This window comes from Lytechinus variegatus, chromosome 14, assembly GCF_018143015.1.
Source record: "Lytechinus variegatus isolate NC3 chromosome 14, Lvar_3.0, whole genome shotgun sequence".
NCBI lineage: Eukaryota > Metazoa > Echinodermata > Echinoidea > Temnopleuroida > Toxopneustidae > Lytechinus > Lytechinus variegatus.
In genome coordinates, this window is record NC_054753.1 from 20,220,140 (window position 1) to 20,245,355 (window position 25,216).

Below are 25,216 nucleotides of genomic sequence, written 5' to 3' on the forward strand. Positions count from 1 at the left end.
CTTCATTCAAGTCTCGCGCAAATTTTGAGACCAAAGTTGTGACGCCCGGGTACGCGGTTACGACATTACGCAACATTATGCAAGTGCATGTCAGACCCAAAATTGCTCATAAACGTGATTTCATGTACAAATCCAATGCAAATTGCGTATTTAGCCAAAATTCATAAATGTATCATTATTTCTACTTTTACCGATTAAACTTAATTAATTTTGCCTTGTTTATGATCAGAATTATGTCTGGAACAATTTCCATTGAAAAAACAATAAAAAACAAAAAGTAAAAAAACAAAGAAATACATAAGAAATTCATAAAACAATAAAAAAAATACATAAGAAATTTATTTCCAAACCAAAGTTTTTTTAATTACGATTGTTAAGAATGCTACGAAGAAAATTTTTACCAAAAATTAGCATTCTAGGAGCTTTATTTAGTGAATCAGAGCAAAAAGTATGATTTATGCATAAACTAGCATAATTAATTCGTATAAAATAAAATCTCATTATTTTGGAAAATTTTACCATACAGCCTTGTAGATTACATCGCACACTACCAGCGTGCAAATTTTTGTGTCGCTCGCTCGATCGGCGGCCGAGATCTTAAGGGGGGCCATAATGGCCCCCCCCCCCGGGGAATGACAAGAATCAAAATACCCCGGGAGTTTTAGGGTTAAAGCGCCATGAGCACCGAAAGGTGGACCTGTGCGCTATATAAGTAGCCACCATTATTATTATTGTTATTGTTATTGACATCATTCACTTTGTTATTGAAATCTACACATTTAGGCTTCCGAGGGTCGTACCACTATTGTGATCGCTCACCGTCTAACCACTATCAGGAATGCAGATGTTATCTACGCCTTTGAGGAAGGTCAGATCGCAGAGTATGGAGATCACGCCGAGTTGATGAAGAGAGATGGTGTCTACAAACAGCTTGTGACGCTTCAGACCCTCGACGGTGCTGGTATGTTAAAAACCTCTTAGAGGGGAAAGGATGATATTGATAATGACTGCAATTTCTATATGTATATACTGAACTGCGCATTATTACAATAATGTTATTATTGTTACCCGGTTGTAGCCGTGCTGCCCACAGGCGCTCTAGCATTCAAGGAATTTCTTCCTACTGGGTACCCATTCACCTCACCTGGGTTGAGTGCAGCACAATGTGGGTAAATCTCTTGTTGAAGGAAAATACAACATAGCTGGGAATCAAACCCACGTCCCTCAGATTAAAAGACGAGTCATAACCACGAGACCATGACGCCCCCATTAATCTATCCAGGCAAAATTTTTATTTTAATGAAGAGAGAGAAATTAAACATGCATATAAACAAACAGTTTCATAAAAATTGGATGAAAAATTAAGTTTTGACGTCTTGCTTAGATTAACGAAACATTTATATGCACAATCCCTGTCAGTATTCAATTGAAGGAACCGATGTTGTCAGCCATTCACTATTTCTTTTGTATTTGATTATTTGAAATATGAAATATGGAGTTTTTAATTTTATCCTCATTAAAGAGATAAACTTTGATTCTTGCCTGACAATGTGGAATTCTTGTTGTTTTAACTTGTCCTAGTTTTGATATATTGTCAGTTCTGCAAATACTGCAATATATTTTTTTCAAAGGGGGTTGACTTCCCATCATAATATTGGTAAATCCCCTTAAATTTGTTTTATTTTTTAATATATTACTAGATTATATGAATTCTCATGGGCACTAGATTTAAGTTTTAATATAAATAATCTTAGTCTTGGGGCCAATGGTGTAAGTTGAATGTTTTTTTTCCTAAATTACTTGTTTGTCTCAGTGTATTTCTTTTTAGGATTGATCTTGATGATCCATTTTGATTTTTGTTTTCCAACAGAGGAATCTGCAACATCATCCAAAGAGACTGTAAGAAAGGAATCGATCAAGCGTCTTCCATCTCGTCAGATATCTCGCCAGATGTCCCGTCAGATGTCCACCAGTTCTGCAAAGGAAGGAAAAGACAAGGTGAAGTTTGTTCTTTGAAAAGATGTTAACAACAGACATGTTATTCAAATCAAGTAGTTAAAGGACAAGTACACCCCAACAAAAATATGATTTGAATAAAAACAGAAAAATCCAACAAGCATAACACTGAAAATTTCATCAAAATCAGATGTAAAAGAAGGAAGTTATGACATTTTATGGTTTCGCTTAATTTCACAAAACAGTTATATGCACATCCTGGTCGGTATGCAAATGAGACTGACGTCATCCACTCACTATTTCTTTTGTATTTTATTAGATGAGATATGAAATATTCTAATTTTCTCCTCATTGTCAAGTGAAACAGTGATTAATTCCTCCATGAACATGTAGAATTAGCATTGCTTAATACTGTATGGTTCAGTCAAGTCAGTCCCTACAGTCAAATCTGTTTAAAAAAATATGAAATATTGTATAATTCAAACAATAAAAAACAAAAGAAATAGTGAGTGATGGACATCATCAACTGACTCGTTTACGTGTTACTGAGTGGTGCATATCACTGTTTTGTGAAAAATAAGCAAAACTTTAAAGTGCCATAACTTATTTTACATCCGTTTTTGATGAAATGTTCTTTGTTATGCTAGTTTGATTCAAATCAACATTTGCTGCGGGGGGGGGGGACTTGACCTTTAAGTTAGTGTAGTTGGGTTGTATAGCACTTAATCCTTAATAATAGTAGTATTACTATAACAGAGAGCTTCTCCTTGCACTGTATTGAGAGTTGAAACTTTCCATTTACATTTTGATTTGATGCTTCTAATTTGAATGCAGGAAGAGGAAGAGATCGTAGAGGAGGAGGTGGAGTCTAGAGGCTACCTGGAAATCTTGAAACTGAATTCCCCAGAGTGGCTTTACATCGTCGTTGGTTGTATTTTCGCAGGAGCTCTTGGTGTTGCCATGCCAGCTTTTGCCATCCTTTTCAGCGAGGTCATTGCAGTAAGTACCATGGCACCTTCTTGATGTACATTACCAGTTCAGGAGCGGATCCGGGGGGGATGGGGAGCTGAAGGTGCGCTAGCCCCCCACAGGATTTTTAAAAAGGGAGATGAATTGACCTTAAAAATAGGTGAAAATTTGTTTATTTTTTTTTTGCTTGTTAATGTTTGGGCAGACGAATTGTTGACCTTAAATTTAGGTGACAACCTTTTTTTTTTTTGCTTGTCAAGTTTCAGTTAAAATGTAAGATGCACCACCCTTTTTGAAACTCATGGATGCTGTAGCACCCCGTAAAATTTCAACTGTGGATCCGTACCTGCACTTGGTGTACACCTACATGGTCTGCATCCCTTGTAGTCTACATTCCATCTGGTCTACATCCCATTTGGTCTACATTCCATTTGGTCTACATCCCATTTAGACTACATCCCATTTAGTCTACACCCCATTTAGTCTACATCCCATTTAGTCTACATCCCATTTAGTCTACATCCCATGTTTTGTCTACTTGTTTGGTCTGCTTCACATTTGAACTAAATCCTATTTTGTGTAAATCCTGTTTGGTCTATTCACCGTGTTGACAGATGTCCAGTTACTATATGGTAAATTTAACAAAGATCAACCTTTAATCCTTCAACTGGCTTTATTTCTCTTGGACAGATCTTCAGCTTGCCTCCAGATGAGATGAGGGATGAATCTGTTTTCTGGGCCCTGATGTTCCTTGCCCTGGGTGGAGCGTTCTTTGTCAGTAACAGCATCACCGGCATCTGTTTCTCAATCTCCGGAGAAGAACTGACCCTGAGACTTCGTAAGAAAGCGTTCTGGACCATCCTCCGTCAGGTACGTACAGGTGATAAGGATGCATGGCTTTCATGAGGTCTAGATTGATCTGCTTTAGATCCTCAGATTGACAATAATCCTCATTTTCTTTTCTTCTTCGTACTTTGGAAATATTTATGAATGGATGTAATATTAGTCAAATAATGATGATGATAATGATGATGATGATAATGATAATAATAATAATGATAGTAGTTAAGAATGATGATACTACATCTACTACTACTTCTACTATCACTACTACTACTACCACTACCACTACTACTACTATTACTACTGCTACTACTACTACCACTACTACTACTACTTTTACTACTATTACTACTGCTACTACTGCTATAACTACTACTACTAATAAAAACGATAATAATTATAATCAAGAGGATGTTGGACGTAAGTACGAAGGTTAAACTTCTTGGATTGTATAACATCATGAAGACAGCTATCTTGGGCACGACCAGACTAAACTCTGGGACATTAGTAGTATCAAGTTCTTAGTTACATGTGCACTTGAAATAACCTGGTACTTTTTGTTAGAGCAATTAAATGAAAATAGACTTGATCTTGATGAGAGAAATAATAATATTTGTGGTAATAATGATAACAATAACAATAATAATATAATAGTAATAATTGTGATAATGGTGATGATGATGATGATGATGATAACGATGATGATGATGATGATGATAATATTCAGTGAATAGATATCACATACTTTGCAAGAGTTATTGTAATTTTGTTCTCCTGAACCTGAAGATGCACTTGAATTAAAGTTAAGTATTCTGCTCCTCTTTTCCAACTAGGACTGTGCATATTTTGACCAGCCAAGCCACAGTACTGGTGCTCTAGCCACAAGATTGTCTTCAGATGCATCAAATGTGAAAGGGGTAAGAAAATTATTTATCTATAAGAGTGCAGAAGTCTCATGTAGTGTGTGAACCTCAATGTCTAAACCAACTATAGGTCTCAGGGCAAGCTTTTCTGTAACTACCCAAAACAGTTATTTTGTGGTCTAAAACTTCAAAAAGAAAATAAAAAAAGATCTTGTATATGAAAGAGAAACTCATTTTCTCCATTCTGCCATATTTGCAAGTATTAAGTTAAACCCAAACTGAGATACTAGGGTTTCCTTTGTAACAATTCTCCCGAGTGCTGGAAGTTTTAACACAGCTTGCACAGTTAGAATGTGGCATGCTTGAGTGAACCCCAAACTACAAACCTTGGACTCTCCTTATTCTTAGAAGCTCTGACTGAAAAAATTCTTCATCAAACCAAGTACATGTACATGTATGGATTGTTGTGGATAAATTCTGACAAGCTATATATCGTTTTAAAAGCTTAGGATGTAAAAGATCTCAAATTCAATTTAGTGGCTTATTGTGGTTTTGAATTTAAGGATCACAAATTGGAAAATGGTGGAGTTTTTTTACGTGATTGCTAAGAAAGCATATATGCTTGTAAGCAAGCAACCAGAGGACTAATGGTTGAAGGTCTTCTCTGGGGGACATGTTAATGAGGATTAATGCCTTACCAAAGGGCACTAACACGCCAAGTAGGAATGAATTCCGGGTCACCAGAATCCAATCCCTGCTCTACTGCCTGAGCTATCGCGCGTTAGAGAGCCCATGTTTTGTGACAAAGAGGCTTTACATTTTGAATTGACTAGTATTTCAGAGAGAAAAAGGATTAGAGTGAGGAAAATTCATCATATATAATTATTACAAAAGATAAAAAAAGCAGCGTCCTTCATTCTCATTCCTTATTCCCTTCCTCTTCCTACCTAGGCCACCGGGATACGCATCAGCACCATCGTGCAGTCTCTGGTCACGTTGATTGTAGCTCTTGTCATTGGCTTCATCTTCGGCTGGAAGCTGGCTCTTCTCATCTTTGGTTGTCTCCCAGTCCTGGCTCTCTCTGGTGCCCTCGAGATGAAGATCCTCCAAGGGGGCCACGAGAAGGACGCCGCTCTCATCGAGGAAGCCGGCAAGGTATGCATGAGTCCAAATCCAGAGATGCTAGTCTCTCAAGGCTTTTGCCCGACTTTAGGCCCTGTCAACCTCACATTTTAAGATTTTGGGGCTTTTTCAGGAAGCCAGGAAAGTTTGAATAATTCTGAACTAAAAATCTGGCTTTTGCCTGACTTCAGACCCTGGCAAATTCCCATTTCAAGCTATTTCAGGCATGTTTCATTTTTTCTGCCTTTTCTGGATTTTTAAACAATTTTTTATATTTTTCCTGTTTTATGAAGCCAGCAAGGTACAAACAAGTCCAATCCCCAAGGCAGAATTCACAAAGGAGGATTTGAATCTGTGGTATGAAACCATGTTTTATGCAAAATAATGCAAATTTTATGAATTAATTAGGATTTTTTCACAATACCCTATTTTGATGCTTGTTACCAGGGCTAAAGGAATACTGCGCCCTAAGTTTTGAACTGATGTTAAACTCACTTTGAAATTTTTGCTACTTTTCTCTCCGACCACCAGATTGCAGCTGAAGCGATAGAGAATGTCCGCACTGTAGCCTCACTCAACCTTGAAGATAGGATGATAAGCAATTATGCTGAGCAACTGGAAAATCCTTACAAGTAATTAGAAGAAATAACTTTTGTGGCATGCTAAACAAATGAAGTCACTGGAAACAATGATTTCTTGAGAATGTCTGTAATAAAAAAAATCAGGGTGATGGGTCACTATTCATTTTAGGTCTAGATTTTCAAACCTAACTTTTTTATGAAAAAGATATGTAGATTATTCATTCTTAGGTGGACTGAGATATATATAGTAACTACTAGTTTAACTTTTGATAAATATCAATGTACTTCCTCCAAGCCTGTTATAGGTAGATTTCATAACTTTGCAACTGATGGCAGCCATAACTTGGGAGGGGGGGGGGGCTTCTAAAGAAAAGCAAAAGAAGATTTATTTGAAGAGCCAGGTGTGTTGCTATGTCAGTGATGCTATATTTACATTAGGTAAACTTGAACTATGTGTTAATTAGTTACCATGAAAAGCAGCATCCAAATAGAACTTGTTATGTTGGTATGATATGATGATATGTAGTACATCAAATTCATGAATGGTTTTGGGGTTTTTTGGCTTTAATTTCATGTTACAGGCAAGGAAAGATAAACAGTCAGGTTAATGGCCTTGCCTTTGCCGTCTCTCAGGCAATGATCTTCTTCATCTATGCAGCATCCTTCCGTCTTGGAGGATATCTGGTCTCCATCGGTGATATGACGGGGGATGAAGTATTCAAGTGAGTGTGTGGTAGTTTAACAGAACTATTATTATTTTTATTATTATTATTATTGTTATTATTATTATTATTATTATTATTATTATTACTATTATTATCATCATCATCATTAGTTGTATACCCGAACAGAGTTCGGAGGATACTATGGATTCGGCCTCGTCGCGCCGCGTTCGCTGCCGCAGAGATTTCCTTGTGAGCGCTCTATCAGCTGCATTTCTTGTCCGATCAGCTTCAAATTTGACATGAAGGTCAAGTATGGTATAGTGAAGCCGCCTATCGAGTTTGGTGTGGGCGGAGGTCACATGCTAAGGTCAAAGGTTATTTTCAGGGCAACATTAAAGTTTACATGCAAGACTCTCTTATATCACCTAACTCCGCAACAGTAAGTCGCTTTTCAACCAAACTTGGTTGGTAGATGGACTAGGGGTACCTGCATGTTATGCTGCAGTCAGAGGTCACATGGTAAGGTCAAAGGTCATTTTCAGGTCAACGTTATAGTGTACATACCAGACTCTCCTATGACACCTAACTCTGCAACCGTAAGTCACTTTTCAACCAAACTTGGATGGTAGATGGACTTGGGGGACCTGCATGTTATGCTGCGGTTGGAGGTCACATGGTAAGTTCAAAGGTCATTTTCAGATCAACGTTATAGTGTACATGCAAGACTCTTATGACACCTAACTCCGCAACTGTAAGTCACTTTTTAACCAAACTTGGATGGTAGATGGACTTGGGGGGGCTGCATGTTATGCTGCAGTCAGCGGTCACATGGTTAGGTCAAAGGTCATTTTCAGTTCAACCTTGAAGTTTACATGCAAGACTTTCTCTGCAACCAGAAGTCACTTTTCAACCACACTTGGATGGTAGATGAGCTTGGGGGACCTGCATGCTAGGGTCATTGTCACCATGATAATTGTATTTATTTGTCAAATTTCTGTGTGAGCTCTATACATCGCAATGACCGATGATGTGCTGGGTTCGGGGGATACATGTGCTCGGCTGCGCGACCCGCTGAGCATCTCTAGTTGAATTAGAGTATGTTCCCTATGGATCGGGCAATCAATTGGATAGTTAAAAATGTAGGTTGGTAAGTATGTAAGTAGGTGGGTGGGTAGGTAGGCTGATAGATAGATGGATAGATTCCACTTTGTCAACTTTATTTTGCACATTGTCAAATGAACATTTGGTTCTAAAGCAGTTTATCTAACCATATAGACTAAATGATGTTGGACAAAGTTGGTGTAACCTAATAACTCTTTCCTTTTTGATAGGGTAATCTTCGGAGTTGCGTTTGCTGGTATCTCGGTCGGTCAGTCAATGGCTTTCCTTCCGGACTACGCCAAGGCTCGCCATTCTGCGGATCTTATCCTTCACCTGTTCAACACCAAACCGCTTATCGATAATTACTCCACTGACGGGGCTCAACCGGTAAGAACGGCAGCGGAACTGCCACAGATGTACCGAAGCATGAACTACCATCTGCTTGATTAGAGGGCAATAGATTTTTCTTGAATTGAATTGAATGTATTCATTGTCCTGTGTAGGAAATTTCTTTCACATCGGGTTTACAAAATTACAAATACACATGCACATAGATAAAATGGAATAGATTTACAATCCCGTGGGATTACATACCCAAACAAAATGCTGTATTCATTTTTTACAAATATAATAGAATAAGTTCAAGGGCAGATATATGAATTAATTAATTATTCAAGTATTAATTGGTTTGTGATTCCATCTCCAGCTAGAATAAGGGGGGGGGATGAGTATTGCGAGACGATAAATCAGAGGTGAAGGAGTATTGAAAGGGGGCAGAGTTCATAGTAAGTTAAGTGCAATATCCCATTCTATCTGATAACTGTACTATTAAACACATGTTGAGAATCGGGGACGAATGACTGCCTAAAACGTACTCTTTTTTTGTGTGTTTTCCAACAGAGTTCCGTGCAAGGTAGGATCGAGTATAGTGGTCTCAAGTTTGCTTATCCTACGCGTCCAGACATCACCATTCTCAAAGGGCTGAGTCTTACCATCAAACCGGGCCAGACTGTGGCTCTCGTAGGGGAGAGTGGGTGTGGAAAGAGTACCCTGGTATCACTTCTAGAGAGATTCTACGATCCCGAACAAGGCACTGTGGTAAGATATCAAATTTATTCAAAGTGGGTTGGATTAGATTAGATAAGAATAGATTATAATCAAACTACTCCAGACTGTAGTCTTGGTAGGAGAGAGTGGGTGTGGGAAGAGTACCCTGGTACCACTTCTAGAGAGATTCTATGAGCCCGAACAAAGCACTGTGGTATGATAGTGCACTTCTCTTCAAAGTCTAATTTTAAATGGGTACCTAATGCTGAAAGTAATCGCCTCTAAATTAATACAGTCAAATCCACCGAGCACATCGCTGATTATTTCATCAAAATCTGGTTGACAATTGACAAAGTTACTGAATTTTCAAATTAAGCAATATTTTCTTTAAAAAAACTTTGTCTGCACTTTCTCATGAACATGCAATATATGGTAGTGTGAATGTGACCTCATCAGCTTGCTCATTGCATATTCATGAAGACAGACATGCGTAGAGCTTACTGTTTTACCGGAATAATGCAAAAATTTAAAATGTCATAATTTTGTAATTAATTGCTCAATCTTAATGAAATTTTCAGTGTTCTATTTGTCTGATTCTACTTTAACCGTTTAAAGCATTATTTTCAGCCTGGAGTACCCCTTTAATGTATCAAAACAAAAGTTTGCCTTTAAGAGGTAATATTTTGTTGATATATCGCCAAACGTGCATTAATTATGAAATATCAAACTTTGGGTGTGGAGTAACCGAGGCAGCCATTCTCTGTAGTCAATCTATATGCCATCCTTGATGAGAACAACTATGTTCTTGATTAGCAAAAAATAATTTTTAGCTTTTGGTCTGTCAAATCAATGAGTGTCATTTGCATTCTTCAAGAAAAGAAAGAGTGATAACCGTTGCATTATGTGCTTCATATTTCCACTTTGCACAGTCTCTCGATGGGAAGTATGTGAAAGACATCAACATCCAGTGGCTCCGAGCAAACATGGCGATCGTGAGCCAAGAACCGATCCTCTTTGCCTGTTCTATCGGGGACAACATCCAATATGGCGTCGACAAGGAGATGGCAGTGGCGGACATCGAGAAGGTTGCCAAGATGGCCAACATCCATGACTTCATAGCGTCTCTTCCTCTTGTAAGTATTGCAGCAACTGTCTTTGCTTTACTATTTTTGGGGTAATTTGGTTCCATGTCATCTCTGCTCATGGCAAACCACTTCCACATCTGCACATTATTGAGGGAACATTACCCTTATTCTTTAACCAAGGATGTAAGTAAGATCTCAAGCAATGTTCTAGCTATGTCCATTTTAGTTGTGGTTGCTATTTCACAACATTACAAAGTTTATCAGTCTGAGTTAGTGTTCCTATAGCCAAAAGTGAAGGAACATCAATGTAATAACAATCTGACATTAGCGAATCTTTGAAAATAAACTTATATTTATAATATAGAAACGTTTAGTGTAAATTTTGCAAATAAAATAAGATTGAATATGGAAATGAATGCAAGAGAAATTCCTCTTTTCAAGGAGTTAGTTATGAAACACTTTTCATCTGAAATTAATGGTGGACGGAAGCAGTGTTTTCATAAGTGGTGGTTAGAAATCTGTGTCGGTCGGGCCCGACCACTGCCGTTCACAGTAGCTACAACACTTATCACAAGGAGCCTTGTTCTCTTTTCAGGGATATGATACGCTAGTAGGAGAGAAAGGAACCCAGTTATCTGGGGGTCAGAAGCAGAGAGTAGCCATCGCCAGAGCTCTGGCTAGGAATCCACGGATCCTATTACTTGATGAAGCTACTTCTGCACTTGATACAGAGAGTGAAAAGGTAATAACTATCATTTTTATCTACAGAATGTTTGAAAATTATGTGCTTGCTCTTTAAAGCCTATTTAAAGTTTGTAAATCCCATGAAGTTGCATTTCACCAATCCAGTTCATTTCTCGTTTACAGCAAATGGGTGTGCCCAAAGCTCTTATGTGGATGATATGAAATAATGTTACAGGATGAATTTTAGGGTTTAACCTGAAATGTTATGTCGAAGGATTTTTTTGATAACTGAGGATCTTTCTTCAAAATAGTCACCCTTTCTGGCTGCACACCCCTGTATACCCAATATATATGTTCATGGGTAACTCCCAGGAATAGAGCTTTATTTTAAACATGTGCTTTTCTTCCTTTCCTCTGTCATCTTTCCACTTGAAACCATGTTTTAACAATCTGATATAATTTATTTTCTAGGTCGTCCAGGCAGCTCTGGATAATGCCATGAAGGACCGGACGTCGATCGTCATCGCCCACCGCCTCTCCACCATCCAGAATGCCGACGTCATCGCCGTCATCAGAGAGGGCGTGGTCGTGGAGAGCGGGAGCCACCAGGAGCTCCTCCAGAGCAAAGGACACTATTACACCTTAACTGGGGGCAAGACTGATGTAGAATAGATGCCCAAAGATGCTAAAAAACGAGGCTCATATTCATTTGGTACAAGCAAATGATCTACTCATAAAATGTATTGACACACAGGCTAAGCCCGCTTGGTCTACTGTCAGTTTGGTCCACTTGCCATTTGGTCTTCACTATTGATGGTCCAACACCCATCAAGTCCAAATCCTTGTTTAGGCTAATGCCCAGATGGTCTAATTTCCAATTTGTCTACATAGTATATTATATATATATATATTTTTTTTTTACTTCGTTAACTAAAAATTTTGTTAAAAATCGGTTTATTAAACTGCACAGACTGAGTAATGTAAGAGATGGATATTTTAGGAAAGGGATGTACTGTAGCCTGATGGGAAATTAGACCAAATGTATTAAGTCTACAGGGAAGAACTGGCATTGGATCAAATGGGACGAGGCCGAATAAAAAGTAGAGAAAGCAGATATAGACCAAGTGACAATTTGCGTCACAATGTACTCAACCCTCTGGAGTACCAGCTACTGACCTTTTAATATCTGGGGAGCGTTTCATGAAAGGACTTGTCGGACATTTCTTGATGAAATGCTTCCCGAGAGTACAGTACTTAACTTGGAGTGTTGAAATAGGCTTTGGTATTCATGGATATCACCTGATAAGTTCAAGGATGATGATTAGCCCTTATAAGCTGAGGCCTTTGTTGCATCAACGCTACAATCGATTCAACTATGGAAGGCCAGCATCTCCATAATCTGTCATCCAGATTGTGTACATACATGTCTGAATAAAGGGCTTTCATGTAGTGCTCTTAAAATGATCAATGCTCTTCAATCTCGCATTTATTGAGAGGTTATTCTACCTCCATTCACCTCATGCAATTTTAATACTGTATTATGAGAAAATTGATATCCTGATTTGATATGTGTGCATATTGGTATTCTTGAGTGCTTGTTTTTATGTCATTATGGTCTCATTGGTTTTACATATAGTTGAAGCTTTACATAGTTGAAATCTACATCAATCAGTAACCAATCAGCCTATTTTTTCTTTAAATCAAAGGGACATTGTTTCTTTATACAGAAAATTTATGGTCATTGGCTTTCCATAGTTTTAGCTTTCTATAGTTGAAATTATCATCAACCATTTGCAGTCCATGTAACACAAGGTCATGGGATAATGGATTCATTAAAGAATTGCAAGATGGCTCTTGCTGGATGACCAGGAATAAGGAACATGAACTCTTCTATTGAAGAGTATATTGGGGGGGCAATATACCTTAAAATGTTCTACGTTTGACCATCTGTGGGACCTGCCTAGAATGATCAATCCTGTTTTCTTGTTCATATGAAACGTTGGGATGGACAGAGAATAGAGTCAAGTAGTAGGAATGGAGAAAATTGGAGGTCAGATGAAAGAAAGGGCAGACTATTTTATAAATTACCCTGAGGTACAGACGCGGATCCAGTGGGGGCACATAAGGGGGCACAAGGGGCATATGCTCCCTTTTGAAATTGAAGACTATTTTTTTGCTTGTCAAAATTTTCCTCCAAAAAATTTGCCGACCCTTTTGGAAAATCCTGGATCCACCCATGCTGAGGTATATTGTATTCATTCTATACATCCACCAATCAAATATTTTGTTGTATATCTTCCATTGTTTAGAATACATTAGAATCATTTTATAGCTCTGATTATGTTTTTCTTTGTGAACATGTGGTCAGAGAAGAAAAAGGTGTGTGTTTATTTGTGTTTTATTGGGATCCAAGTTTAGGGAATCCAAAAAAATGTCTACTATTTCATTTAATTTGTAACCCCATGCCCTGCTTTCTTTGTGTTAAATATAAAGTATATTTATTTAGTATTATACATCCTTCATCAGATTGACTTCATTATCTGTATAACATATGCGTAGGTGAGAACAAAATAGAAGAAAATTATGCGTAAATTGGTATGAAATTATTCCATTTTCTTTCAATTTTTCAAATCTGCATTTATATTTAAACACCTTAAGGAAATATTTACATCATTCGACATGAATTGAGATTTTCATTTTTCTTTTCCCCCTTTTCTTTGTGTTCATGATAACCTACAATGTATATCAATTTATACCACAATATGCATACCAAAGATTTTGATTAGATTTGTATGTAAAAAGGACAATAAGAGTGCCTTATCTTTGTCTATGCCAGGTTCAGTGTTGAGAGCTGTTGATGGTTTGTATTCTGGTGTCAGTTTTGGTGTTTTGTGTTGTGGGAATACTTGCCCCAACCAAAACACCAAACTTGAAGAGTCTGGTGCTGGAAATGGTTTTGATGGGTGTTGAGCTCTCAATAATGTTATCGGATTCATTTTGTACACCTGCGTTTGGTGTTAGGATGCAGATTAGGCAGTCTGAGTTACACTTTCAGCACTAACACCAAGACAGCAGAGTTACTCAAGTGGTTGTACAGGATTTCTTTGGTGTTCAACTCCGATGAATAGGCCCATTATAATATAAATATCAGTAACTAACACCAAAAAGCCTGTAAAGCTACTACAATCAATGATTAGCCTTTTTCATATTGTCATGCGATATAGTGGTTATGTATAATGTATACCCAGTCGTTGTGGTTTTAACACCACAAAAAATGCACCAGTGCTCCCGATTAATTGACCATTGTGTATCACCACATTGAGTCAGTTTTATTGAATCATTGCAAGTGCATCGTATAGCATTCCAAGTCACTAAATTGTGACTGACATTCCTGATTTCTCTTTGACCAAAAGCGGAATGTTTTTAAAATTAAATGTATGATATTTTGTACATGTTTATCATGGCATGTCATTTGGATCTTTCATGTACCGTGCAATTTATTTTTCTGGATATAAGTTTGAAGGATATGTAAGTGATTGTTAGAATGAGCAGACCTTTTTAAATGAACACCTATGCATTGCCTTCTTTAAAAAAAAGTCATTTGTTTTCTCTTTTTTGATGGAGTACAAGTTATTTAAGCCAAAGTCAAATGAGTTTACATTGAAATAATATGGTAATTTCCACAAAAAATATCAACACTTGAAAAGCAGTAAGGGGTTTCCACCTTTGGGAGGCATGATAGCTCAGTCGGTAGAGTGGGGCTTTCGGGTTCCGGTGACCCAGGTTCAATACCCAAGTGATGCACTAGTGCCCTTTGGTAAGGCATTTATCCTCATTACCAGGTTCCTCGGAGAGGACCATAACCCGTTGGTCCCCTGGTTGATTGCTCACAGGCATTCGTGCTCTCTTTAGCAGTTGGATAACAAACCCTCTGTTTAACATGACCCCACTATAGAACTAATATTAATGAACTTTTACCACAGTTATAGACGTGCTTTAACTCTCCACATATAATCAAATGAAGCTTTAAAGGTTGACACCTCTGTAACCTTTTTTTTTAATTTCCAAAGAGAAAATCATAGTTTGTCATTTATTTTAACAATACCAAAGAAGGTTTTCTTTTTAAATTTTTTTGTTGTTTATATTCATATATACATAAAATACTATGTATTATATACATGTATTATATACTTCAAATTATTTATAAAAAATGTATTTTATTCAAATCAGCTGATAATTAATAATGATTCTTAGCCTTGTACTACTTGTATTCAGCTTTCATCCTAATAGAATATGGGCGTGTTCTATGTCGATTTTTAAATTAAACAGCAACATGAAATGTGATTGGAAACTCCATTACAAAACAAAGAGATGTGCACTGTTCAGTGTCGAAAATAAAATGTTGATCGTCTTTGACAAATTTCCCACTTTAGATGGAGAAAATAAAGAGGTATTTTCAAAACTCAACTGTGTTCAATGTCGTATTCACAATGTTGAAATCTGAGCTGATCACGTTTACAAACGCATCTTTTGCGACATTTAAATCTTCTTCTGAATCATGATTCGAAAAATGTTTACTTGTTTTACGCCTGGGAATGGAGAACATTGTATACACCATTTGTTTCTCATATGCGTTTGTAATCATGATTCATGTTGCCGTTTAAATTTGGAAACTGACATTGAACACACACTATGTTCAATATATATATATGTACTTACCAAAGAAAAGAACGTACAGAGAGATGTCGTCTGGTTTGTGTTGGCTGTTTTTCGTCGTCTCTGCAACTTTTTTTCTTTCATTCTTTTTTTTATTGATTTTCAAAAAATCATTTTTTTCTTCAATGAATTTTAATTGGAGTAGAAGAGGAAGAAAAATATGGTAAGCTTTCACTGTCTTTATTTCTACAAATTATTTAAACAACATTATTGTGCATTGTAGAAGTTATTATTCATCTGATCTATGCTAATACAAGCCAGTGATTTCAATATATAAGCATACTCTTTGCAATATGATTTTTATTCACTAAATAATTCATTGCTGATAAAAAAGTATATTAAATTAAATATAATATGTATTTGATGCTTTCCCGTAGTTTAGTATAGTTTTAGTTTTGAATTTAAAAACATGTATTCACGTTTTCATGTTATATTTTATTTTCAGTTATTCCGTTATCACACATGTTTTGTTTTAAAGATAATTTTCTTGTCATTCAAATAATTTATATAATTTTATCCATGATTATGGAAGGGCATTCTTAGATCAAATATATTTTTTTTATCATAAGAGTATTGCCTGTACTGGTATGATGGGTCATGTTCCACACAACTTTAAGAGTGATTTCATGAACAACAATATGAGTTTACATACAATTTGCTAATGAAACAACAATATGTGAGTCCCTTTTATTTTCGCAGATGTACATAAAATATATTACTTTGTTTTGATTGACTAGAACAATGATATTACTAATAATTAGGGCATGTAATGGTTATCACAGTGAATATGTTTATCAGTATTTGTTGTTTTTTTGTAAACCTGAGCTCAGGTCATCAGTGATAAAAACCAAATATGTGGCTTTCCATAAATTTGTGTGCAATTGCATGAACAATTTTATGAATAAGTTTAAAACCTCAATAAAAAATACGAAGGACTAATTTAGTTAAATGGATGATTTGATTCAGAAACATCCAAAGAAGTTGTTATGTAAATGATTGCATGTGATTCTGTAGTTTGTTGCTCCCAAAATATTGTTGCACCAGAAATATTGCTTTGTTTGCTAAAAACAAACACAATTTATTATGAGATTTAATAATGACCCCCCCCCCCCCCCCAGTGCCAAAAACTCATTTGGCAACAATCTTACACCTCCCTTGATCATTCAGTTCAGCTTTCTCATTTTTGGGGGTGTTTTAACGGCTACAGTCCCTGACTATTGCTGATCCAATATTGTAAAATAAATTTACGTGTATATTTTGTGTATACAGTACATGTAGATCACATTTTGGTGTATGAGCAGCTACAAAATAAAAGTATATGTATGACCCTGTTTTCACAAACACAAAGTCATCTTTTTTTCAAATAATCTGTTCATTGTGAGTACCATATGTAGGGGAAGGGGTGGGAGTCGGTGACTTTGGTCATTTGAATATGGATAGAATGTAAAAGCCAAGTGTACCAAAATTAGTTGATTTTAACTGATGGAGAAAAATAAACAAAATAATAATAATAATATTTTCACTGCATTCACACTACAGTCATATGAATATCCTTGCTTTATTACTCTCTTTTTCTGCCCCCCCCCCCCCTCCCTCTCGTTCTGTCCCTCTCATTCTCTTCCCCCGTCTTCCATCTCCTGTCTCCTTTCTTTCTCTTGCTACCCCCTTTTTACCCTTCAAGTTTTGTCTCACCTGCATAGCAGAGTGAGACTATACAGTGTGTATCAAAAAAAGTGTACACTTTGAAACAATCCTGTAAAATTATACATTTGAAATATCTTGAAGATTTTTTCGACATTTTAACATTGGTACAGATCCATTTAAGTAAATGACGATATAACTGTCAAAAAATATTTCGGCTTGACTGATTTGCGCAGAACTTTGAAATAGTTATGGGAATAAAATTAGACCTTAATCATGAAGAACACGTGGAATTTTGTAAGTATAATTGATTTGGAGATATCTTTTACCTTTTTTGACTTGTTTTCTTGCCCAAAACACTTCGAAGAGTGCATTTCGCCCCACCCCACTCCCCACACACCGAGGCCATCGTGATTATATTTTCTTTACACTGAGCTGTGATTTACATGAAATGGCTTAAGCTTGATTTTCGTTTTGTTAATCCTTGCCAAGCTTGGGGAAAAGTGTGGAGAAACAAGTTTTTAAATAAAATAAACCCACTTTCAATAATGAAAACTTAGTGAAAAAATGCTGGAGATGTCTGATATAAACTTTTTTTCAGATTCAGTTATGTCCTCAGATTCAGCTGGCACAAAAAGGGTACAGATTGTGCTTACTAAGTGTTGAAATTTCAATTTTGATGGCAAAATTGTTACAAAATGCTTGAATGTATCCGTTTTCATTGACTAAAAGTGCAATGGAAATGTATGAGAAATGTTTCGCAGGGTAAGTTTGATTTCATCCTTTCCCCTTGACACAGCGTGAAAACGAGCATTTCTGCGCATTGACAGATTCCTGCGAGCTTTGCACAAATGGACAGTGCTCACTCAAGTGTTACATTCTCACAAAACTTTTATTTTCATTGGATAGATGAGACCCAAACCCAATATTATATGTGATGTATATTTTTTAATTCCCAGGGCATTTTCAAAGTATAATTTTTTTTGTTGATTTCCGACGGCGGCGGAAAAAATGACTTTATAAAGTCCATTTTCATTTTTGTCTCACCTGCGCCGCTTTTCCGACGACGACGGCGGCGTCAACACCAAATCTTAACGGAAGGTTAAGTTTTTGAAATGACACCATACCTTAGAAAGTATATGGACCTAGTTCATGAAACTTAGACATAAGGTTAATCAAGTTTTACTGAACATCCTGCCTGAGTTTCATGTCACATGACCAAGGTCAAAGGTAAAAGGTAATTTGGGGTCAATGAACTTAGACCATTTTGGGGGAAGCAACATCAAAATCTTAACCAAAGGTTAAGTTTTTGAAATGTCATCATAACTTAGAAAATATATGAACCTAGTTCATGAAACTTGGACATAAAGTTAATGAAGTATTACTTAACATCTTGCCAGAGTTTGACTAAGGTCAAAGATCATGTAAGGTCAATGAACTTCGGCCACTAGGTATTTGTTTAATTACCATCATAATTTTGAAAGTTTATTGGCCTAGTTCATAAAATTTTACTTGGACATAAGAGTAATCAAGTATCACCGACAAGTTTTAGGTCATAATTATGATCAGGGTTAAATGACAATGAACGGAGTATTGTATTATTTTATGAATCGTGTTTTGGTGAATAATTATTGTGTAGTAGTTTTCAAAGTCAGCGATGCTACTATACTTGAATTGCGTGATACAGGTGAGACCGCCAGAGGTATTCCACTTTTTTAAAACATGATTAAGGCAAAAGCTTAAAAGCTTACCGAGATGAAGTGGTTTTACTCACGTCATACTTAAATTCCTATCTTAGAGCATGTATGAGCATCTTTAAAGCCTATTTAAAGTTTTTGGTAAATCCCATGAAGTTATGAAGTTGCATTTTACCATTCCAATTCATTCTCGATTACGGCAAGTTATGTTGGTAATTCAACAGATACCGCCATTATGACCAAAGTTCATTGACCTTTGACGTGTGACCTGAAATGCGCACAGGATGTTCAGTAATACCTGCTTACTCTTTTGTCCAAGTTTTATGAAATAGACCAATAAATTTTCAAAGTTATGATGGTAATTCAACAAAATACCCCAATTTTCCCAAAGTTCATTGACCATAAATAATTCTTTGACCCTGAATGACCTTTGACCTTGGTCATGTGACCTGAAACTAAAGAGGAATGTTCAGTAATGTACTTGATTAATTTTATGGCCAAGTTTCATGAACTAGGTTCATATACTTTAAGTTATGTTGTCATTTCAAAAACTTAACATTTAGTTTAGATTTGGTGTTTACGTCGCCGTCGTCGTTGGAAAAGCAGCGCCTTTATTCAGTGCGTATCAAAAAAAAGTTTACACTTTGAAAAAGCCATGGGAATTAAGAAATATACAACATGTGGGTAATTTTTTCACATATAATTATGGGTTTGGGTCTCATCTATCCAATGACAGTAAAAATTTTGACAGAATGTTACACTTGAGTGAGCACTGTCCATTTTTGTAAAGCTCGCAGAAATCTGTTTGCGCAGAAATGCTTGTTTTCACGCTGTGTCAAGGGGAAAGGGCGAAATCAAACTTACCCTGCGAAGCATTTCTCATAAATTTCCCTAGCACTTTTAGCCAATTGACATAAAACGGATACATTCAAGCATTTTGTAACAATTTTGCCACCCAAATTTGAAATTTCAACACTTAGTAAGCACAACCTTTACCCTTTTTGTGCCAGCTGGATCTGAGGACATAACTGAATCTGAACAAAAGTTTATATCAGACATCTCCAGCATTTTTCACTAAGTTTTTATCATTTAAAGTTGGTTTACATTTGATTTTTCATTTAATACTTGTTTCTCCACACTTTTCCCAAGCTTGGCAATGATTAACAAAATGAAAATCAAGCCTAAGCCATTTTATGTAAATCACAGCTCAGTGTAAAGCAAATATCGTCACGATGGACTCGGTGTGTGGGGGAGTGGGATGGGGCGCAATGCACTCTTCGAAGTGTTTGGGCAAGGAAACAAGTTTAAAAAGGTAAAAGATATCTTCAAATCAATTTTACTAACTAATTTCCACGTGTTCTTCATGATTAAGGTCTACTTTTATTCGCATAACTATTTCAAAGTTCTGCGCAAATCATTTTTCACCAACTTTTCAAAAGTAAGTGGTGCTCACTCAAGCGGAAATATTTTTCGACAGTTATATCGTCATTTGCTTAAATGGATCTGTACCAATGCTAAAATGTGGAAAAATCGTCAGGATATTACAAATATATAATTTCACAGGATTTTTTCTAAGTGTAAACTTTTTTTTGATACGCACTGTATAGTCTCACTGTGCTTCGCAGGTGAGACAAAAATGAAAATGGACTTTATGAAATAAGGCCTACGAATGTTAACATACATAATTACAGATAATACATAATTACACATAAAAGATACAGATGTATCACTCTATTCAGAGCCATTTTTAACTCTGTTTTTTTCTCAAGAGGTCCACTCACAGTAAAAAAGTTATATTATGAGATTATACATGAATATATGAATAATAAACAGGTATTGGTTATACATTTTGAAACCGAATAAGCATAACCCATCATGAATGCATGATAAATCCCCCACGTGAAGAGTCTAAGAAGTATTTTCATCGTATGTTTTGATTTCATATGAATGGTGCTATGACACCTATAAATGTAACTTTCTAATTCAATCTGTCTCTTTAATATTTCATGTTATGAGCACTATTTTCTTATATTTTTGTCGAACTATGCTAGTTTCATGCAAAGGCAAATTTGACTCATGGTCAAAAGCTGTTTAATTATGGATAACACAAGTACGTTTGATTTCAACTGGATCTCCTTTGTTTTAATTTATGATAGAAATTGACGCAAAACTTTAATAATCCTCTAATTTATTCCCCCCAAAGAAACCCAAAGACTATGAGTACATTTTTTTTCATGTACACTGTCTCCTTGATGGCATACAGTCATAATAGTGTTTGTAACATGCACCATCATAGCGATTTATGACATCGGGTAAATATATAACTACAAATTTAACAAAAATGCATATACAAGTAGTTATTTCTGATTAATTTACTTTAAGACCCTCTTTATTCATTAATAAACAAAATCATTCTAAAAATGAAATTCCGTACATGACACATACTTATGACACATATACCGTGTTTACACTTAATTGGCTTTTGCATCTGCTCGCGTTTCTGTACCGCGAGCTGTAACAGCGTGTAAACGCAGTGGAAGATAAACCAAAGCCGATTCTGCATCGGCTTTTGGTTCTGAACCAAAACCCGATTAAGTGTAAACACGGTAATACTTATTGATTTGGTTTGATTTATTTCCTTTCCACATTTCAAAACAAAAACAAAGTATATACAAGTATTTTTTTCAATATTAGATAATAGGCAAATATTTTTTCAAACATAATGAATAATGTACATAAATAATAAAATATCAACTATACTGTAAAAATTATATCTATCTATACATACATTTTTCTTTAATTACCGAACATATATATATATAGAAATGTGGGAGACCTCTATCTTAAGCTTGGAGCTTGAAAGTGATGGAGGCCTCGAAAGGAAAGGAGACAGAAAACCAGACTGTATAGTGCGATAAAAGAGACTCAAACCCTTTAAAAACATAAGAGACTTATAAAACATTTAAATGACTAAATTGCTAAGGCAAAGAATAACTCAACTGCATGTATTTCCCTTTCAAAAATATTTACAAAGAAGAAAAGCTAATTTATGACAGAAACGTACAAGCACCCTTTAATTTCATACACGAAATACAGTACGGAGCCAAAAATGAAAGTTCTGCTAAAATGTCACCTACTTTGCAAAGTTTTACACATACTTCCAAAATATACGTTATCTGCAGATGAGTTGTAAAATAATTCCGAGGAAATATATGCATATTCAACTTTTAATGGTGCATGTGACCATGCATGATTGTTATGAATTTCGCCTAAAAGTGATCTTTTATCAATGCATGCTTAATAATTTCCTCTTGCAAAATAAATATTTCTTTATTTTCGCGATCCGTTTTAAGATTCTCACTCATATCCCTTCCCCAATCAATACAAATCAATGCTATTCAGCTAAGTGAAAACAAGTATTACACAGTCACGATAATAAATGGAAACATAATGATAAAAATAGATGTTACTAAGGAATGCATTGACCATATTTGGGAGTACTCAATTTCGGGCTCAATTAAGACGACGCTCTCATTGTGCCTATAATTCCCTCATTTTAACACAAACCATATTTTTACACCTTGGATAAAAATGATCAATGTTTGCCCACGCATGAACGAAAATTAAAACAATTAGTGTCACCTGATAGAGAGAACTTTAGAACGCCAACCATAAAAAAAATCTTCATATTTAGAAATATGATTTTAACACATTTTCTTAAATGTATTTTCTTCATATAAAATTTAATAAATCTTCAGACATTTCAGGAGAGGAGAGCATCATAGACTTGGTCATATATTTAGTTTTCAAGCATTTATCTCCATAAATAGAATAATACAGCGTGACTGATATTTTAATATCATCATGTTCATTTTGAATGTGACACAGTGTGAACATGATGAAAATGTACATACATGTATATAAGTGATTTTAAATTGTGATCTTCCTCGTAGGAGTCAAAAGAGTATATACTCTTCATAATTAGCTTATCATATCTGATATAGGCTTATGATTAAATTAAAAAAACTAATAGAAACGTTTGATGTGCCTAATGAAGAATTGTAAGAACAAGAATAAGAAGAATTGTAAGAACAATTACATTCATTTATGTTAAGGAACATTCCAGAATGTCTTTGTAAAAGCTTTTGTTATGCAGGCCAAGGAGTTTTTTGTTGAATAGGGAAAAGCAGACAATAGATTGCTACCTAATAGGATTCCAGTGAACAATAGGTATAGCTATGTTGTTGATTTCACTGAGGTCATTCAAGAATGTTTTAGAAATGTAGAATGCTCCAGAGAGAATGTTCTTTTAAAAGACAATACCAGAAGCTTCCATAATAGTGAATACTAGAAGTCTATAGAATAGTTGTAATTAGTATATAAAGCTGGCAGATTCTTCAAAGACATCACCATATCATACCAGTTCACTTCATCATATCAGATCAGAGCTAAGAGTTTCACGCCAGACTTTATGTCAGAGCAAACTTCATTTCCACCTGGAATATTTATCTCTGTGGAATTATTTGCACGCCATAAATGAACAGTTTGCAGTTATTTTGAGAGAGGAATTCTCAGTTCTCATCGAGATCATCAACCTGTTTAATGAACGCTTTTCAACCCATGGATTGGTGAAATTTACTGTTAATAATCATCAATATCGTCTTCACGGACATTTCAACTCGATACCGTGACTCTTGTTATTCATCGTGCTTCAACATCAGTTTCATCATCGCCATCATTGTGAACCTAATCTTCCCAGCCAACCTGGATTATATACTGGACTATCATAACTGTGAACTATAACCCTGGATTGTACATCAGACACTTCAAGAGATTGATGTTAGATCATTGTTTTATTTAAGTACATGATTTATTTCCTATAATAAAAAGGGGGAAAATCAAATGTAAATTTAAAACTTTTTATTGTTATTTGTTGCAGTATCGTAACACTAACAATTAAAATCATATATACAGCTTATTATATCTCATATAGGCTTATGATCAGATTCAGAAACTATTATAAAAGTCTGCTGTGCCTGACAATTATGAATCATAACCTGATTAGTCCTTACATTGTAAATAACAATTTAAACATGTTAATGGGTATGTACATTCCACGATAACTATTAGAATATGAAGAATATATGATGTATCAACTAATTCTTTGAAATTCATTGTATTTTTCTCATTATGGTTATATCAGAATACGGTGACACAGTGTGAACATACCAAAAAAGTGTACAAATTTTACACAGTCACTGTGTTATTTTGGAACATATTTACAAAGTGATTACGTGTTTACTTTGTGTTAACATAGTTGGAGATAATAGAGTATATTCTTCATACATTTATACAGGGGGGGGGGGTCTTATGAATATTATCAATTCAATAGAAAAGTTTGTCGTGCCTAACGACCAGACATTCAAATTATGACTCATCTGACTAAATGAAGTCATTACATGATAAAATAAACAAAGACACGAAGAAAAAAAAATGTATCCACACTTTAAGAAAATATGTTGATGGATTTGCACAACACGATAACAATTAGAATATGAAAAAAAAACACATACATATGTATGTGCATTATACTGTAGACATATATGGCTATGATTCGGGGATGGCGCACATACATGAAAATAATATAGACCTAGAGCGCTATGCCCTTTGGTGCGATATTATTGTCAGGTCCCTCGGAAAGGACCTCTTAAGCCGTCGGTTCCCTGGCTGTTTACTAACAACCAACCGATCGTTTTTTCTTAGCATTCCAGTAAATAATCCTCACCAATATACTCACACAATAGATTGTTTACATTGTAGATCCGTACAGTAATGAAGGGGTCCTCAGGCTAAGAGTGACAAACAAAAACACTGAAAACCTGGTCAAATTTGACAAGGAATTTTTAAGCATTGCGTTACTTGGTGAAATTGTTATAGGAATGGTTACTGCTACCATTCTTGAAACTTATTTGACACACATGCATTGTGCTTTTATTTTATTAAATAAGAAAAGGAAAGTTGGGACCACACATAAATCATCAGCACATCTATCACTGGTCATTGTGTTCATATATATTTACACAAAATATCGATAAACTTACAAATTGAATAGTTTTTTAACAGATTTTGATGAAATTTTCAGCGTTTTGCCATTTTATGCTATGGAGTATATCATAATATATTATTCTGATTTTACTATTTTCAGCCAGGAGAACCTATTTTTAAAGGAATTTTACTGATAGTTCT

The 25,216-nt window shown here is 35.6% G+C and overlaps 1 protein-coding gene across 5 annotated transcripts in view; it reads left to right on the top strand.

The window, feature by feature from the left end:
• Positions 1 to 11,592, top strand: part of LOC121427769 (ATP-dependent translocase ABCB1-like) — a 51,740-nt gene extending 40,148 nt beyond the window's left edge. For all 5 annotated transcript variants that reach the window (XM_041624325.1, XM_041624321.1, XM_041624324.1 and 2 more), the window contains 13 exons: positions 784 to 961; positions 1,871 to 1,998; positions 2,791 to 2,955; positions 3,616 to 3,795; positions 4,602 to 4,685; positions 5,583 to 5,786; positions 6,285 to 6,385; positions 6,916 to 7,056; positions 8,331 to 8,487; positions 9,001 to 9,198; positions 10,077 to 10,280; positions 10,828 to 10,974; positions 11,388 to 11,592. In XM_041624325.1, coding sequence (XP_041480259.1) covers positions 784 to 961; positions 1,871 to 1,998; positions 2,791 to 2,955; positions 3,616 to 3,795; positions 4,602 to 4,685; positions 5,583 to 5,786; positions 6,285 to 6,385; positions 6,916 to 7,056; positions 8,331 to 8,487; positions 9,001 to 9,198; positions 10,077 to 10,280; positions 10,828 to 10,974; positions 11,388 to 11,588 — 2,088 coding nt within the window. In that variant the 3' untranslated portion in view covers positions 11,589 to 11,592. The remainder of the gene's footprint in view (positions 1 to 783; positions 962 to 1,870; positions 1,999 to 2,790; positions 2,956 to 3,615; positions 3,796 to 4,601; positions 4,686 to 5,582; positions 5,787 to 6,284; positions 6,386 to 6,915; positions 7,057 to 8,330; positions 8,488 to 9,000; positions 9,199 to 10,076; positions 10,281 to 10,827; positions 10,975 to 11,387) is intronic.
• The last annotated feature ends 13,624 nt before the right edge of the window (positions 11,593 to 25,216 follow it).